The following is a 19290-nucleotide window of genomic DNA, read 5'->3' as shown; positions in this document are numbered from 1 at the left end:
TAAATTGATATGCTGGGCCTCTCCCCGATAAGGCGACTCCGGGTGGGAATCATATGCATTAGAATTAGAAATAGAATTAACAGATTAACAGAGCTGGATTGATTAGAACTAGAATGAATAAATTAGGGTAGGGTAGAGTAGGGTACAGTAGAAGAGAAGAGAATATAGAAAAGTAGAGTAAAGTAGAAGAGGAGATAAACTGGAATAGAAAAGAAATTGGAATAGAATAGAATAGAATAGAATAGAATAGAATAGAATAGAATAGAATAGAATAGAATAGAATAGAATAGGAAATGGAACAGAATAGAATAGAATAGAACAACTACAGATCCCATCTCCCCCCCTGTTCATCCTACTCCCCCGTCCCCATTTTTTTAGTTAGAGTGGATAATTTGTATTTTTATACCAATAAAGGAGAATATTTGTAGCTTAGGGTTGGCTTGTTGCTCTCTGAGCTTGGTTGTTTCCTTGCAGACCTTTCATGACCCATCTGGGTAACATCATCAGTGCTAGTAGGGAATGGGCTTTGTTCTCTGTTTATATTCTAGCGGCGTGCCCTGTCAGGGGTCTTGGGAGTTCTTCTTTATCATTAGTTTCTTTGGCAGTTCCTTGATTGGGGTATTGTTACGTGAATGCAACACGGGAGGCGACAATTCCTTACCTGCCCAGCTGAAAATGAACATAACTTCTTTGGAAGAAGCCCACGGCTAAGCAATTGTCTTTGGAAAGTGCTTGATTAAAAGCCTAAAAGTAAAAATAGAATAGCTAGTCAACAGGATGAAGGCCAAGAAATTTTTCCTCTTCCCCTGGAGGATAGATTGGACAACCCTTGACCAAGATGGTATAATAGGATCTTCTTCCTTGAGCAGAAGTTGGACTAGGAGACTGCCAGCCTTCTAATCCAACCTTATAATTCTATTTTATTTTTTTTTTAAAGTGAGCCGGCCACTTCGGTGAGCCTGACGTTGGTTGCATTGGGAAGCCATGAATCAGAGGCTGCTGAGATGTCTGAAATGGAGAGGGAAGATGGCTTGGGGTTTAACTGGAGGCGGACTGTTTAGATTGCATTTCTGGGAAGGACTCCCTCAACTCTTTCAAAAGAAGCACACAGCACGGCGCCAAATCTTTCCTACGAGTGGGGAGGCCCACGAGCACCGAGGGATGCTGGTCTTTGCAAGAAGTCTTTTCGGTGGAGCTTGTTTGAGAAACTCTCTGCTGGAAAGGGGGGCATTCCTGAGCATGGACAAAGTGCCTTTTTGGGAGAAGGGACACTGGCTCAGCAGGGGGAGGGTTTAATTTCCACGCTGTCTCTCTTTTCTGCATTCCTCCGCTGGGTTTATATTTGAAATAAACAGAGATCCTGTTTTCTTTAGGAATCGGTGGTACAAAGTCGTTGACACACACACACACACAGCTATTTTACACTGCACCGGGGAATTCAGAAATAAAATTAAGTTTTGAAATTGCTTGGGGAGAGGCGACCTAAAATTGATATGAAAGAAATGTCTTTATTAGCCGAAGCGAACATTTAAAAAAACAGGTTTTTGAAAATATCTCCACCAACAATTCAGCAATTAAAGGATAAAGGAGTTTTTAAACAATCCCAGAAGGCAAGCGGGGGAGAATAGACTAGACTAGAATAGACTAGAATAGAATAGAATAGAATAACAGAGTTGGAAGGGACCTTGGAGGTCTTCTAGTCCAACCCGCTACTTAGACAGGAAACCCTATAGCATTTCAGACAAACGATTATCCAATCTCTTCTTTAAAAACTCCCAGCGTTGGAGCATTTACAACTTCTGGAGGCAAATTGTTCCACTGATTAGTTGTTCTAACTGTCAGAATATATGTGTGTGTGTGTGTGTGTGTGTGGTGCTTAAATTGTAAGCGACACAGCTTGTCTTCCTGGCTTGTAAATCGTAACTGAAGCCTTGCAAAATCCAACTGTTGAGCAAGCCACAATTAACTGGATGACCCATCACCACAAGCCATCATCATCCAAGAGGTCACGAAGCAAAACAGCTCAAGCCAAGCAAATGACATTGTGGCTTTGAACGAAGTTGTTTGGACTTTATTCACGAAATCGCTGCCAGAGCAATAATGGAATATCTAAATGTTCACTTTTGGGGTTCCTTTGGGAATGCATGCCTGAATAAAATTAGGTAATTTGGAATAGACTGTGTGGGAGTAACCACTGCATTTTATAAATCAGAGTTTATTTAGGCTTTAGCCTCAGATAGTTGCCAGCACTTAGATATTTGGGATGAAACTTTCTCCTTTTTTTGCAAACATTATAAGTGCAAAGTCGATTAACTTTGTCATAAGAAAAAGGGACTTTTTGTGTCCCTTTTGTCTATGCTTTTAAAATTATATTTTAAAAGGAGAGTTGGCCAATGATGATGTTTCCTTGATATGGAGAGCTTGATTTGAAGGACTGCAATGCGAATTCTTTCTTCTCTCACTTGTGATTTCATCCAAAGATCTATTGGATTTGCAAGTGTTTTTAAAGTTGTAGCAACATTTCGGCAGAATCTCATCTGCCATCATCAGGCTTCTGTATTGTGTCCGTCTTTGAGTCAGACTTTTACAGTAACTTTCAAAGCACAACTATAATGACGTGGGAAAATACCCAAACAAAGCTGAATACCATACATGTAAGTACCCGCGAAAACGTAAGAAAACAAATATATATCTATATTTGTTTTCTTAAGTGTTCGCGGGTACTTACATGTATGGTATTCAGCTTTGTTCAGGTATTTTCCCACGTCATTATAGTTGTGCTTTAAAAGTTGTGCAGATATATATATCTGCTTTGCAGATCCAGCATTTCTTCTGGATTTGTGCTTCAAGAGAAATGAGCTGTGGTCTGTTGAACAGACCACAAATGGCTGGCTCACAAAACTTGGCAGTGCATAAACCATGATGGTTTCCTAGGTAGATTTAAGTTAAGCTGAAATCCACAGATGTCTATGGAAATTCTCAGTCACCCAAGACAAGGTTGTCCCTGAAGAAGCTTCATGGATGAGAAGCGAAACGTCTTCAAAGAAAAAGAAAGGGACCTTGTAGGTCATCTAGTCCAACCCCACACCCAAGCGGGAGACCCTACACCATTTCTGATAGATGGCAGTCCAGTCATTTCTTGAAAGTCTCAAGTGATGAAGCTCCCACAACTTCTGAAGGCAACTTCTGTTCCATGGGTTGATTGTTCTCACTCTCAGAAAGTTTCTCCTTATTTCCAGGTTGAATTTCTCCTTGAATCATTTTCCATCCATTATTCCTTGTCTGGCCTTCGGGTGCTTTGGAAAATAGTTTGGCCCCCTCCTCCTCTCTGGGGCAGCCCCTCAAATATTGGAAGGCTGCTCTCCTGTCTCCCCTGATCCTTCTCTTCCCTAGACTAGCCTGGCCCAGTTCCTGCAACTGTTCATTGTATGTTTTAGCCTCCCGTCCCCTCATCATCCTGGTTGTTCTTCTCTGCACTTTTTCTAGAGTCTCCACCTCTTTTTTAATAGTGTGATTGGTTGAGAAGGTTGCTTCTCTTACCTCCAGAGCATGATCCAGATTTCCTTGCTGGAGATACAGACAGCCAATGTTGAAATCTATTTTGGAAGGAGGATTCTTGATGCTACGAAAGATGTCCAAGGCAGCGTCAAGATTGCCCTTCTCAAGGGCTAGTATACCTCTGTTCCAGTCTCTTAGTAGCTGTTGATAAGCCATCTGTCCTGGTTTCTAAGAGCTGATGATCTGACAAACAATGCCTGTTGGGAGAGTTGATATCCACTCTTTGTTCTGCTGGGTTTGGCTTTTAGAATGACGTAAACCAGGAAGTTGAGTATCTTTTTTGTTCACGGAAAGAAGTGCAGTTGGTGGAGGAAGGAGAGTCCTCCAAGACAATAATCATATTATTATTATGCGCCACCTTATGCGTCTAATCTAAGCATAATATAAAAAATGGTCTGCTGCAATGTCTTACCGGTCAACGACTTCTTCGGCTTCAACCACAATAATACACGGGCAAACAACTGATACAAACAAGCTTCAAACTCGATGGCAGGAAATACAACGAGAGCAACAGAGTGGTCAACGCCTGGAACGCCCTACCTGACTCCATTGTTACATCCTTAAACCCTCATAGCTTCAACCTTAAACTGTCTACCGTGGACCTCACCCCATTCCTAAGAGGGGCGTGCATAAGCGCACCAGCGTGCCCTGTCTTGCTGTTCCCATTTAGTTGTATCTAGTTCCTTCGTTCATGTTTATGTTCATACTTACACCTGCTATCTTGTCCATGTTTGACAAACAAACAAATAAAAATAAATATCTTGATAAGATAATCTATCATGGACTCCTATTATCCCGATAGGCACTAGGTGGCATCAGAGAGAGACAGAAACCTCTGTCACCATCTAGTGACCATCATGAGGTTTTGCAGCCAGTTTGGGTAAACTTGGGTGCGCGGAGTTAAACTCCCAAATAAACTTCATTAAGTTCAATAAGCCCCACCCTCAGCTACTGTCGTTATTTTTATTTCTATCTCACCTTTATTATTATTATTATTTTTTACAAATAACTCAAAGCAGGGAACCTATCCAACATGCTTTCCTCAGCCTCTTTCTCCACAACAACCACCCTGTGCGGTGGGCCAAAGAGAGCGGGACAGGTCCAAAGTCACCCAGCTGGGTTTCAAAGCTAAAGCGGGACTTGAATTCGTGCTCTCCTGTGTTTGCAGGGAGAGGGGGGGTCTGTGCAGGTGTGGACGCATGTCAAATCCGTTAATTTAACCGGTTCACACATTACAATTTGCAAATCTATTGGAAAGTCAGTGCAATTCACCAGGCCATGCCCCTCCCAATCATTCTAGTGAACATTTATACACACACACTGATGAAAAAAAATGGATATATTGGTGAGCATTGACTCCAACGCTGAGGTAACTAAAGGAATTGTGCGCAAAAACAGAAAAAAGATAGAAGGAAGAGGCAGGGGTGAGAAAACCCAACCGACTTTATTGGTCATTTGTCAACGTATAAAAATGGTCATCAGAATAAAGCAACAGTGTGGTTACAGAGGAATTCCTGGTTAAATTCATATATTATACTATGTACACATCTGAATGCCATTTCTAAATACAAAATATACAAGGCTAAAGAGCCAAAATAGATTTTTAAAAAAAGGAGGGTTAGCAAAACTAGAATAGGAAAGGAAGGGCGGAGTGGGAACCCCTTTACTAATATATTTTTTTTTCAGGAAATCCTATATGCTGTGCATCTATCCACAGTTTCAAACTTCAAGTAACATGGAAAGACAATCTCCCGCTCTCAAAAGGAAGAGGAAATAGCCAAAGGAGAAATGGGGGCATCATTATTGCTTTTAATTATTATTATTTTTTAGACATTTTGATTGATTGGTTGTTGTGAAGAGATGCACCACAAAGGTTTTAGAAGTGGCCAATTTTTTTAAAGGCTGGTTTGATCCTGTATCTTTTTGTGTGTGTGTGTATGTGTGTGTATGTATGTATGTATATATGGGGAAGGAAGCCCTCCCTTCTTGCTGGAACCAACTCTTGATGGCCAGTGCATGAGTTTGGACAGATGGTTTGAAGGGTTCATTCAGGCAGAGCTTGGTAGGAGGACCCTACAATTGTGCTCTGGTGACCCCGTTTCCATAGGTAGCTTGAAGGTATCAAGGATCGGCCTCTAGTGAGCCCATCTGAAATTCTCAACTAGCTTGGGCATCCCTTTCTGGAGTCTCTGAATCAGAGGTGGTCTTCAGCCGGTTCTGACCCGTTCTGGAAACCCGGTAGCAGACATTTTGAGTAGTTATTAGGAGAACTGGCCAATCCCACCCCTGACTGGCCCCGCCAACCTCATCTCTTCTCCGCCCGAGCCCCAGCTGATCAGCTGGGTCTTCTTTGGTTGCCCTGCACAGGAGAACGGAGCTGGGAAGCAGGTTAGCAGGATGGGGAGGGAATGGAGATTTTACAGTATCCTTCCCTGCCACGCCCACCAATCCACATCCACCAAACTGGTAGTAAAAAAAAATCTTGAATCCCCCCCACTGCTCTGAATTCCAGTTATCTCCAAATTCCCGGCTCCCTGAATATATCATATGAGTTGGTGTTGTCACCAACACCCACCCTCACAAAGAAGAAGTGGTGGTCTCTGTATAAAGGCCACTGTTTCTGAGCTCCATTTCTTTCAATCCCTAGCAAAATACAGCAAGACCAGACGTTCTTCTTGGTCGACACAGTGGATGCCATGGAGATGTTCCTTCCTTCTATGGCGCAAGGAGGAAGTTGCTGTGTGGCTTCTTCACTGACAGGTGCCAGTCCACGATACCTGCAGGCCAGACCTACCATTTGGGAAAAAATGGGGTGCAAGAAGAGGCTGCTGGAGCTACGGGAGAGAGAAGATTAAAGTCGTCTTCTCCGGTATCAAGGCCCTCAAACTGATTTGCATTTCCTTGATATTAATTTAAGAAAAAAAAAAAGAGAGAGAGAGAGAGAGAGAGAGAAGTGGAACCACCTAACTATTTGAATAAGGCTTGGCACTTCAGTAAATATTTTAAGTCAAGTTTGCTATTTGTTTCATATCCAGGTAGTTTGTTTCATTCCAAGTACACCAGGTGGTTTCCCAACCATGTTTACCTTTTTCCAGGTCAGCCAGGATGAAAAAGCGTTGACGGTTAAACTGTTCAAAGCATCATTTTCCTTCCCTGAACTGAAAATTGTAATTCTGGAAGAGAATGTTTACAAAAGGTCTCCAGCAAAGACCTCTTCCTTCTTCTTCTTCTTCCTCCTCCTCTTCCAATATCAGTCCAGTTGCCTTTTCAAAAATAACTTTTGATCTGTCTCCAGCCAAGAGTTTTCCTGGCATGGGAAAAATGGAGATATTTACCAAACTGCTTTGCATCTGATTCCTCACATATTATTTTGTGCAATTAACAATAACCTTAAGCACCATATTTAAAAAAAAAAACAAATCGGGTTGTAACAATGATCAAACTTGCTGCACATTCATTTGAAATCACAGGTTGGTTAAAAAGTGGTCAGTTTGCATGATGGACGCCACTCCCAAATTGGGCCAATTGTGATTTTCTGTTTTACAAATTTGGACCCTTTCAGGGGAGATGCAGAAGGAAACAATCAGGGCATGAGGAGTTGTCTTTTTCTTCAGCCAAATCTGTCTTCTCCTAGTCTTTCTCAAGATCCTACCCACAAAACTCCAAATTTTAGGGCTTAAATCCTCATGGGCTAGAAACCCAGTTGGCTAATTTTCAAACTTTTTTAAAACCTAGAAATTAAAGCAGCAGGTGTTTAAGGGGTTTAAAATAAAGAAGGAAAGAAAGGCTGGATGAAAAATGAAATTGAGATGTTCTAAGGTGGGCTATGACTTCTTTGGCATCTTGACAACTTTAAATACAGCACGATTTGAAAATCAGTCCTTTTGGGCTGCCAAAGATCCATTTCATCTTGATATCAGTCACAGTGTCGTTTAATCCTTCCTACGATAATGCCATTCCCCCAAAGTAAATCCTTCCCATTTGTTGATATCTAGAAGGCCTTCCTATCAACCTTGACATTCGTTTTTGTTTTGCTCTTCATCAAGGTAGTTAAATCCAGTGTGGGAAACTTGACGTGTCTCTCCTTTTGGAGAATCGGCAGTCACAAGTGTCCATCAGCTCCCCAAGTTTGATTGAAAGATAGAAAGGACAGGTACGACAGAAAAGGAGGAGCTGGAGGTCCCACAGGATGCACCAAACGTGGTCTTCAGGAAAGGTGGACAGATATCCCAAGAAGCCGATCTTCCAAAAAGGTGGAACATTATCTTTCATTTTGGAGACAGTGAATTCTGCTGAGAGCTAGGAAGGAGGGACAAAATGAAAAGACAAAAGATCCTCTCCAAATTTCAAGGAAAGAAGACAAAAATATTCCATGAGATGTTAGTTTCTCAGCCCTCTGGAACTCTGAATGGTGGCTGAGAAAAGCAGCAGCTATCAAGATGCCTCCACGGAGAGGACAATACAGAACATGGATTCCTCTCACCGAGGCGATGGAGTCCCCTCAACTTTGGGTCCTGCTTCTTCTCATGATGGCCACCAGCCACACGATAAAGAGGCCCCATCATTGCCACCTCTTGAAGAGATCTCGGGAATAACACCTTCAACGGTTACTTTGGTGGTGCACCTGACTTCACCTGGTCTTGTCCACAGGAAAGAGGGAGTCAGACAGACACCTGAGCACCTTTGGCCCAATGACCGTGGTCTTTCAACAGTTTCATGTTCTCATATAGGTCCAATACTTCCATCCATTTGTTCGATGAGAAACAGGTGGATTGCTTCAAAGGTGGGGCGATCTTTGATATCTCGGCTCCAGCATTTCATCATCAAGGAAAACACAGGGTTTGAACACAGATGTGGCTGGGACAAGTAGGCCTGTGGAGCGGAAGAGCACAAGGATGTCACCGTGGGATCTGGGAGTCATTTGATGCCCAATTATTTTTCACCGAACATAGAAATATAAGGTTGAAAGATACCTCGGAGGTCTTCTTGTCTAACCACTTGTTTCAGCAGGAGAGCCTATAACATTCTGGACATATAACCATCCAGTCTATTCTTGAAAACTTCCAAGGATGGCACGCCCACAGAGAGAAGTCATTCTACCAATTAATTATTCTCACTGCCAACTTTTAATTTCTTTCATGAAAGGCCATTCTTAACCATTTTAACAGACCTCAAAAACTTCAGAATCTAATGCCAATGATCAAGTTTCCCCCACCCCCACCCCAAAAATCTCTCAACAAATCTTCAACAATCCCATGGGACAAGGGATATACAGTGCATGCATTAACGGAAATAGCAAATAGCAATAATAGCAAAAATAGCAATAGCCCTTGGACCTATATACTATTCCATAGTGTTTTACAGCATTCTGTGCAGTTTACAGACTCATTTTACCAAACTTGGAAGCTTGGAAGGCTGAGTCAACCTTGAACGGGTCAGAATTGAACTCCAGGCTGTGGTCAGAGTTTGCCTGCGATACGGCATTCTAACCACTGCACCACCAGGGCTCACACACACAAAAAAGCTTGGAAATTGCCGTGAGGACATAGGGCATAGGTCTGGTTAGGAGGTGAGAGAATGCAACAGTTAACTCTTTGTCCTTTTCACAAACCAGGAAGAGGAGCCAACATAATTCATTGATTTGAGGTATCTTACCTGTCGGCCTTGATCTCGGAAGAATTCCCCCGTGTTCTCAATGACCTGTTCATCAGAAAGCCAACTGTACGGCTGCTCTTTGCATAAGGTGTACATCTCCCATAACGTCACGCCAAAGGCCCACACGTCACTGGCGGTGGTGAACTTGCCCTAAAGAAAGAAAGAAAATACAGCTGCAGGTGACTGAAGGTCTCTCCCAGTTCAGGATCATGTCCGTTCCTGTTTGAGGAGCTGCTAAATCCTCTACTAATCTTCACCACCCTGAATGTTCTCCAGTGAGATGGATTATTGTGGCCCACCAGCAGAACTGGCGGAAGATTCAGACAGTGAGGAGGTTGGGGAGGAACCTGGGCCAGTCCTGGAGTCTGGGGGAGGCTCTGGCGAGGGCCCTGCATCGGAGGCAGAGATGGGGCCAGGGCCGTCCGACAGTTATCAGCTGCCATCGGAGTCAGAGATCAGTGGGGAAGAAGAACTGCTGGAGCCTGTTCCCAGTGTGAGCATGCACAGAGCTGCCAGATGAAGGGAACAGTTAAAGAACAAGGGTCAACTTGGGAGTAAAGGCTCAGGTGGATGGTGAATGGCCCCTCCCAGAGGGAATAAAGAGGAACAAAAGGGGAGTGGGGTTTGCAGGAGACAATTAGTTCATTTAATTAGGGTGAAGATCTGTTCATGGCTCCTTGCCAAATATTGTCTGCTACAGAGTGGCATTTAGAAGATATCAGCCTGGCAGCTCTCCAAGCCTGATAAAGGTCTGTAGTTGTGAAATCTCATGAAAGTCCGTTTGCCGGGACTTTGCTGGAGCGGAATTCACTTTAACCTCAATAAAAGGGGTCTAGATCAGAACACGGACTTCAGGTATCTAATTCAACGTGATTCTTGCTAGGAATTCTAAGAAGTGGTGTTCATACATGCAGAAAAGACTGTTTGCCCTGGAGATCCCATCACAGTGACAAGAAAGGAAATAATGTTTGTTCTTCTGCCTGTTGATTTTGCATCAGTTGGGTATTAATCGGCCCATTTAATGCACGTTCAGATTGATCAGTAATTCTCCCTTTGTTGAAAAATCCTGGAAATTATCACTCAAGGAAGGTGGGTTACTAATCTCTTGAGGATATTTTGGGGCAGTTACATTTCCCAGATTCTGGAGAGCACTCACTAAAACCCTGAAACATTTTTAAGCAGGTAGGACTATTAGTTCCCTCTCGATCTTTGTTTCTGGATCATCTAGGAGGTGAATTAGAACTTCTTAATACCGACTTCTTTGGATATTAGAATTTTCAAAGTAAAGTATTGCTGCCAATTTTCTAAACAAAGAAAAGAGAGTAGAAGAGATGACAATGATGAAGGAAAAAGGAAGAAGGAGGAGATGGTTGTTGGTGGTGATGATGATGGAAGAGGAAAAGAAAAGAGGAGAAGGAGAAAGGAGGAGAAAGTGATGGAGACAGGATGATGATGTTTGATGGAGAAGAAAAAGCAAGAAAGAGAAGGAAAAGAATGAGAAAGATGAGTAGGGGAAGAAGGAGGAGGGGAAGGAGGAGAGGAGCTAGAGACAGAAGAAGGAGGATTGATGGATGATTTGAGAAGAAAAATGAGAAGGAGGAGAAGGAGGATGGGAAGAAGAAAGAGAAGGCGATAGAATCAGAATGATGATGATTGATGGAGATGATTGAGAAGAAAACTGAGAAAGAGAAGGATGAGGAGAAGGAGAAGAAGGAGAAGGGGAAGAAGAAGGTAGAGAAGGAGATTGAGATGAGATGACAGTGACTGATGAAGAAGGAAAAGAAAGGAGAAGGAGAAGAACACAATTTTAGTTGGTCTACTATTCCATCTTCTTACCAACAGAATACTCTCCCAGGCCATCCAACGGATTGGTAACACAGCCCTGCCCTGTATCCGGTAATAATCACCACTGTACAGATTCCTGCTCATGCCAAAATCGGCAATCTTGATGGTGTAGTTATTTCCAACCAAGCAATTGCGTGTGGCCAAATCCCGGTGGACAAAGTTGAGGGACGCCAAGTATTTCATGCCAGAAGCAATCTGAGTTGCCATGAGCAAGAGGTGGAGATTGCTGAGGAGAGAAGAGTCCAACGCCAAGAATCAAGCAAGGAATCTCAAAGCTCTCACTGTCATCAATGCTATAGATTCTTCCAATAGAAACCAACTCTGAAGTCCTTAATGGGCCTTGGAAATTTTGGTGGCAGTGAATAAAGGAAGTCTACAAGTCAACTGCAATTTGCTGTGAAGCCCAATCGATCTTTCAGAAGGGTACAATAGACAGCACGCCTTTTAATGCCTATTCATGCATTTACTTATTTATTCCACCCTTATGGTTTTCAATTCTAGCCAACTCCTTCCTTTCCCCTCCATTACCTGACACAAGGAACGTTGCTGGAACGTGTGAAGGTGCTTCTACTCTGCCTTTGCAGGAGGAACTGGTGAAGGTCCCCGTTTTCCATGTATTCGGTGATCATGCAGAGAGGATCGTCCTTCACGCACACACCCAACAGACGGATGATGTTTGGGTCATTCAACCGGGACATGATCTTGATCTCTTTTAGGAAATCGTTCCTAGGAAGGGTAGAAGAAGAAGGGTAGGTGGCCAAACGTTCTGTGGAGAAAAGCTAATAGACATCATTATTGCTTCCAACTTTATGGGGAAAGAAGCATATTTCCGATCAACGGTCAAAGATTGATGCCACATGTTATGGGACTTCAGCCCTCCTGTTTCATGCAGGTAATTAATTAGTCTAATCAAACTATCACAATTAATGCAATCACAAACAGGGCTCCAGTGAAGAGGAGCTGTCACTCCTGTTGATTGTTGGTTTCTTTGTCCAACTGCAGAGGAAGTTTATTTTAGGATTAAACCAGAACCTTCCTTCTTAAGACTTAGGACCATCCTTACACGTCCTAGGATGATAGACAACAATGCTCAAAAGACTAAAATGACACCTCCTCAGATCTTTGAGAACTTTTGATAGAGTAAGCAGGTTCACCTTTACTGATGATGTCACCGAAACTCACCTGGCTGTCTTGGTGACATCAGCTCTCAACATCTTCACAGCCACCAAAATTGCCCGGCTGGAACTTTCTGGAGAAGCGCGGCCCAAGAATTCCAGAAGACCAACAGCTTCACAAAGGTGGACCTGTCCACGTGAAGGACCAACCCATGAAAGCAACAATTAGGCTCAGCTACAAAATATCTGCAGAGTTCAACCTAACCCAATAGTGGGCAACCAATGAAGGGTCTACATCTCCTTAGGCTACCGATCTCTGACTGGGAAATATGATTTCCCTACTGTGTCCTTCTTGATGTACTCACCTCCCCAAATTGTCCTTCTCCCAACTTCTCCTTGAGCTGCAGCTGGTGCCGGGGAAATTCGGCAATGGAGATGTCCTTCTTGGTCAACGAATCAACGGTGATGGCTGGCACGGCGTATGTATTGTTTCCTGTCACCCCTTGCAAGTTGACTATGTCCGTCTCGGCATAATGAGGAACGTTATTCTGGAATCCCTGGTGAGGGGTGCACTTGGTGAGGTCGGGTTCTGCATAATCACCACTGCAGGCTGAAAGACCAAGGGAGACATGGGTTTGGACCAGCATCAAGCTCAGAATCCCATACGCTGCATTTGGGATGTTCATCCTCTACTGTTGGGCAAAGCAAAGAGAGTTTAGAAAAAAAGATTCTGAAGGCACTTCTAATCTGATGTTGTCGTTTTCTCAAAAATCTCAAAACTTTCTGGACGTTTGAAAGATGAAACTTTCCGAGTCTGCTATAAAACGATCTTATTTAGAAGTTTTGACTGCAGATCTGTTTCCTGTTGATCCTTCCTGGCCATTCAGAGTAGCTCAGGCTTTTATCAACAATAGATAAATGTTTGGAGTTGATAAAGCCATTCCCTTTCCTTTAGTAGGGAATAAACCGGCATAGAACATAGAATAATAGGTTGGGAGGTACCCTGGAGAACATCTAGTCCAACTCTTGCCCAATCAGGAGACCCTATACCATTGTCGACAAATGGCACGAGTCAGCCGGTTGGTTGGTTGATTTCAGTTTTGTAGCAGGCAGATTTCAGCAAAACCAAAAAACCACAACTTCCTGGGAATGAAAGCTTCTAATCTATCAAGGAAGATGATGACCGCCAGAGATTTGCAAACTCCATTACCTAGGAAAACTGGCTAATAGTTGTTTTATAGGAATTGCAAGATTCTCTTTATTACAGCCCATGCCAATAAAAGTAATTCCAGTCTTCCTGAGGGATTGATTTTGTGGTTTGGTCTATTTCAGAGGTCTCTAAACTTGGCAACTTTAAGACTCGTGGACTTCAACTCGCAGAATTCTCCAGCCAGCTATGCTGGGAGTTGAAGTCCACAAGTCTTAAAGTTGCCAAGTTTGGGGACCCCTGTTCTGTCTGGTGGGACTAATCTTTGAGGAAACAAAAGAAAAAAAAAAAAAAAAGGATGTATCTAGATTCACTCCACTGCAAAACCCACCCAGAGAACAACCTCATCTGATCACCCAGGTTGCAAATTGATCAGGTAACCAACTAAGCAAAGGGAAACCATGCGGCTTCGAAAGCAGAAAAAAGAAAGGAGAGAATTGGAAAAGAAAAACAGCAGTGACTGGAAAAGAAGAGAAAAAAAAGGAGGAGAAGGAAGTGTGGGGAAGAGGGATCCCATCCATTACCCTCTCTGGACCTATTCATTAGTGGTGACTGTGGCCTCACCCTGTGCAAATTACTCAAGGAAAAGCTTGTAGGAAAAACCATTCTCCATGGCGCAGCTTTCAATTAGAACAAGATCTTGCAGGGAGTGAGTATTTTCCTCATCCCATCCACTCTTAGTTCACTCTTGTGATGGATGCCGAGGGCCCAAGCAAGTAGAACCACGCTCTGGAACCCACAATCATCACCAAGCCATGGAGACACTCTTCACGTAAACCTCAACTCAAGTGGGATGTGTTGTGTGAAGACAACCACAGGGTAGAAGCTTCCCTACCCGAGTCTTCGGCGCTCTGAGATAACTCTGGCAATTTCTGGAGGAGAGTGAGAGGCTGGTGGTATTCCAGATCCAAAGGGAAGACTCTCTCATAGGTGGGATTGGTCTGGTGGATCTGAGTCTGACTATTGACGATTCTGGAGCTGTAGAAGGAGAGACGCACCGTGGCATCTTCTTCCAGGATTCGCCGGGGAGCCTACGGAAATCATTTGAGAGATCTTGTAAACAACAGAGAACCACACCGGGAACTGTTCTTTCTCCGCCGCTTGAGAAAGTTCTAGGTAGCTCAACGAAGGGTGCATGGTACCGTCTCCAGATGCTTCTGAGCGTACTGTCTCCACAGGATGGCGATGATAACCACCAAAAGGAGAAGAATGATGGCCACAAGACAGCTGATCAGACGAGAAGAGTTGGAGGCCTCTGCTTTCTGCTCGACCCTGGGACTGACGGAAGCTAGGACGGTGTTCCCTGCAAAGAACGTTCACAATTGATCAGTCCAAATCAATCTGGAACACAAGGGTGGAAAATAGCTCTGGAGGTTTCCCCATCCACCACTCCCTCTCCTCAGAGGAGATCATTGGCCTCTCTGGCTTCTTACCCAAAGTCCCCTGGGTAGTATTTGGTCCCTCTGATGAGGTATATAACCCTGTGGTGGGACTCCATGTGGAAGTAATCAGGATTGGATTAGGAGTGTCCATGTTGACTAAAGAATTGAAAGAGGGGGAACAGGCATTATCTCAATATAACAGTTCTAGCTTGAGGAATCTGTGTATTTCGCCAGGGAGCCTACAGAAATCATTTGAGAGATCTTGTAAACAATAGGGAACCACACTGGGAACTTCTCTTTCTCCACAGCTTGAGAAAGTTCTAGATAGCTCAACAAATATATATATATACCAGTCAATTTTTTTTAAAAAAAATCACTCTGTGGAGGGGAAGGCTTGGGAGAACTGGATGCATGGAGGTTATGAGCTCCAGGAAGGAACATAAAATAAATAATAAATAATCCAATTATTAGCAAATTGGGACAACTGACAGTCAACCTGAAGGTGGATAAAACAAATTATAGAAATTTATTTTCCATAACATGCAAAAGTAGGCAGATAACACTTTGGAGGAACTGGGTGCATTGAAAAAAAATAATGTGGCGTGTAGACACAGGGACACATTGTCTCACATGCATGGTTTTCACCAAGAGAAAAATGGAAAATTATGAAGCGAGGGGATCTAAAACTAACTCTTGAAAGACGAGAGCAGGGGTGTCAAACTCACGGGGTGCTTCGATCTGGCCTGTGGGCCCACCCTGGAAACAGCAAAGGACCAGCCTGCGGTGCCTCTGCCTGCGAACATGGAGCTCAGGAGGGACACGCACCTCCTCCTCAAGTTCCGTTTTCACAAGCAGAGGGTTGCAGGAGGCCGTCACGGGTGAAAATAGAAGGAACTTCTCACAGAGTGCTGTTCCCTTCCCGCCAAAGTGGTACCTATTTATCTATTTGCATTTGCATGCTTTCGAACTGCTAGGCTGGCAGGAGCTGGAGCAAGGAACAGGAACTCAATCCATCGTATGGTACTTGGGTCTCAAACCTGGGCTGCCAGCCGGCTTTCCAGCGACAACCCCAGCGTCTTAACCGCTGAGTCATTGTGCCACCCTGCAAATCAAGGATATTGGTTGACCAATTGGGTGCTCACCTGACTGAAAAGAGACCTCACTGATCATCATCCAGGTATCGGCGAAGTAGAAACGGCAAAGAATGGCTTTGCCAATATGGTGGTTGAAGGGGACGGTCACGAACCGTGCGCTGGGATTCTTGTCATCCAAAACGGTGTCCAAGCCCACCGGTTGCTGGTCCCAGTCGGCGATCAACTGTGGTTTGAAGAGGCATTCCACCCTCTCGAAGATCTTCACCCCTTTGGAAAACATGTTGTTGCAGTGAACCTGCAATTGTGCAGCGGCGGGGAAAGAAAAATGGCAGCCGTCAGATAACCAGGTTGGCTTTCCGTTGCAGGAAGTGGTAACGTCCTTCTGTAATATCGACAGGCTGAGGGTTAACCTGGGCAGGCCGTTTACTCAACCTGGCTTTGCAAAAGGTTCACCGGTGGAGAAGATTCTACCTTCATGGAGGTGAAGTTCCTCTGGTGATCAAACTGGAATTCCATCTCCACAGCACCGTTCCGGAAGCTGTCGTTCCTCCAGCCGATGTAATCATAGCCAGGCCACACACGGTATTGGTGGCTCTTGGTGAAATCATCCAGTCCCAGAACGCCGTCCGTAAGCTGGCCCAGCCCACCATGGAGGAGCCTGCCACCAGAGGATATCTCAGTCAGAAGACTATCTAGGTGAATAGATATGCTAGGTGGGGACTTTATGGTTTTCTCCATACCCTTCTCGTGATAGTCCTACCCTAAAAGGTAGCTATGAGCTCAGAAATGGACTAGCATCTTCTTTTAATGACCCCATAATCCCTTCAGTCTGGGCAGCTGAATGGAGCGGAGTGTTTACTGGCCGGATGCTCTTCCCGTCACCAATGCGGACTTTTATTTTTCAGCAGATATATTCTTGTCGTGCCCAGAGAGAGAAATATCTGCCTTTACCTAGGATCAAACTCACAGTCTCCTGATTGTGAGGTGAGAGCTCCACCTCTAGGCCACCGCCATGAACTCAGAAATGGATAACCCATACTAATCTACTTGTAAAATGTAGTCCCATTCCCTTTTCGTCCCCATTCGGATCTAGGACTGCCACCAAGAGGAGTGCAGTCAACTTATTCTTCAAAGCACCTGAAGGCAGGACAAGAAGCCATGGATGGGAACCCATCATGGAGAGATCCAATCAAGAACTAAGGAGAAATGAACTGACAGTGAGAACCACCAAGCTCAGAGAACACCAAGGGACTCCATAATTCGACCCCGAGCGACAAATATTCTCCTCCGTTGTTAAGAATGGGCCTTGAGGTCGTCCTGTAAGGTGGCTTCATGATCTTACTTAAAACTAAGTGGATGGAAAAGGACATTAGCGTCCCTTAAAGCGGCAGTTTCGTGGGTTCACAAAAGCATCTGTCGCGAGAGATTGGTTTGTTTTCCCTACAAACAAACCAAGATAGCTGTTGGAAATGGACACTGGAGAACTGTCTTGCAACCCTTCATGGGAGTAATAAATGGTGAGGCAAGGAAGATGTTGCACTCGGCTCCCTCTTACTTCCGTTCCTGGTGACCGTCGTAGATTGAGTCATTTAGGTAAACGATAGGATTGCCAGGGGCCACCATGGTTTCTCCTTCGGGCATGCTGTAGGACTCCAGGCCATCTAGGAAAGGAGGCGGTTGAGCATCAGAAGAAAGACACAATCCTATCACCTACGTGTTTTCACAGAAATCCTCTTTCCTTTCCTCCCATTCTGTCCCCCCAAATCTCATCTGAGACTTTCAAACTTCAATGGAGCTTGACAGTTTGTCAGTCTAGACCTCCGTTGAGGAAACAATAGTTACAGAGCAGCAGATTTACAGAATCCGCTGAAGTCTGTTAACTTCCATCGAGAAATGGCACCCTACTATTTACTGGCCTTTTGGGGAAAGCACTTTTGGGACAACCAGGACCTGGGTAATTGAGAATCTCCACCAACGTATAAGTCCTTACCAGACCAGACACAACCATAGAGTTCTACTCTCATGCAGACAGTCATGGGCTGCTCGGTCACTGGAATCACACGGATGTAGCGAGCGATGACAGGTGGGCGGAGGTCTTTCAACACAACCTCATAGGTGTCTGTGTTGCCTTGGATCACCTGGAAGGGATTTGGCCATCTTAGTGGCACTGGACTTGGAGAATTGTGAGTCTTGAGAAGGAGAAGCCCATATGGGTAGCTTTGAGTCTACCTGGTTGGGGCAGCCTAGCTGGAAACATCTGGGAAGGTTGGAGAAGGCTACTGTGAAGACCTCAAGCATGGATTGAGCCACCTGAGAACTTGATCATGAATGATTTGGGGAGGGAGGTCCTTAAGCACATTTTAAGATGCAAGAGATTCTTTTGGAGTCTACCTTAGAAGATCGATGACCTTCCTATGACCCTCCCATGATTTTGTCAGTTCCTGATGCCAATTACGCAATGAACTAAGCCGTAAAACCCTGGTTTTACAAGCTGACACGGTTGAATTCTTGCAATATTGGTTTGTCCATTAATCCCCTTGAAACGGCCACTTCACTATCCCAGAAAATAGGCTTAGAAACACTTAGAACATTCTTTGAAAATTAAACAAACCACACTGTTGCTCAGAGCAATGGCAGGACATTTTTTTTACTCATTCCTTCCCTCAAATGAATTAACTTATCCTTGCTTCTGTTTTCCTATCCCTTATGCAACAGACATTCATAACAACTACTAGGTCTGCACCTTTACAAACTGTAGAGAATAACATAAAAGGAAAGCAGAAAAGAATTTGTAGGCAGGAGCTAAGCAAGCATGGAACTCATCTGGATGAGTAATAAATTAAGATTTATTCCACACACGCCCTCTTTTTTTATTTTTTAAATGAGGTCTAACAGCTTTCAGTAAAACGTATCTTCAGGGCTCAATTTCTCTTCGCAGCTGCTCCGTAGCTCACTTACCTGCCTGTTCTGACGATCTTTCCAAGAGATCCACCGCTCGCCGTTACGACTGTAATTGATCCGATAGGCCCGGGCGAACTCCTTCCCGGTGGCCCGGGCGTGGCGCCCTTGTGTCCCCACCAGGGTGATGAAGTAGAGTTTGTGGAGGTCGATCTGAAGAAACTGCACGTCTTCCGGTTGCAGGAGTCCAGCTGGACACCATGCTCCATCGCCTTCTTCTCTCAGCAACCTGAACATGCGCGGGGCAGAAAGAGATGGAGGTGGAACAGTAGCGGCGGTGGGATGCTGCCGGGTTGGACCGGTTCTAATGGACCGGTAGTTCCAACGATCAGCTGGCCCCGCCCATCCATTGTTCTGGCCGAGGCTTCCTGAGACCATAATTAATCACATCCTTAGTTCAAACAACTCTTGTTTTATTTCAACACCGGGAATTATGTTCATTCCCAGCCGGTAATGAGTTTCAAACAGTCCCTCAA

General features: G+C 44.3%; 1 protein-coding gene across 2 annotated transcripts in view; it reads right to left on the bottom strand.

The window, feature by feature from the left end:
- LOC113443947 (discoidin domain-containing receptor 2-like) overlaps window positions 1-19290 on the bottom strand; it is a 29938-nt gene that overhangs the window by 3628 nt on the left and 7020 nt on the right. Inside the window, exons 4-17 of one of the 2 annotated variants that reach the window (XM_087914667.1) lie at window positions 18815-19043; window positions 17847-17994; window positions 17412-17517; window positions 16328-16514; window positions 15905-16151; window positions 14814-14918; window positions 14523-14683; window positions 14216-14411; window positions 12539-12783; window positions 12241-12362; window positions 11587-11784; window positions 11050-11284; window positions 9214-9363; window positions 662-744 (exon numbers count right to left, since the gene is read on the bottom strand). In XM_087914667.1, coding sequence (XP_087770793.1) covers window positions 662-744; window positions 9214-9363; window positions 11050-11284; window positions 11587-11784; window positions 12241-12362; window positions 12539-12783; window positions 14216-14411; window positions 14523-14683; window positions 14814-14918; window positions 15905-16151; window positions 16328-16514; window positions 17412-17517; window positions 17847-17994; window positions 18815-19043 — 2412 coding nt within the window. Of the gene's footprint in view, window positions 1-661; window positions 745-7089; window positions 8431-9213; window positions 9364-11049; window positions 11285-11586; window positions 11785-12240; window positions 12363-12538; window positions 12784-14215; window positions 14412-14522; window positions 14684-14813; window positions 14919-15904; window positions 16152-16327; window positions 16515-17411; window positions 17518-17846; window positions 17995-18814; window positions 19044-19290 lie in introns of those variants that run through there. The other variant, XM_026712472.2, reaches the window with a different exon arrangement.

This window comes from Pseudonaja textilis, chromosome 17 (genome assembly GCF_049901715.1).
Source record: "Pseudonaja textilis isolate UNSWEBS1 chromosome 17, rPseTex1.2, whole genome shotgun sequence".
Classification (NCBI taxonomy): Eukaryota; Metazoa; Chordata; class Lepidosauria; order Squamata; family Elapidae; genus Pseudonaja; species Pseudonaja textilis.
Note: the sequence above shows the minus strand (reverse complement) of the source record. Positions and strands in the feature narration are given on the sequence as shown.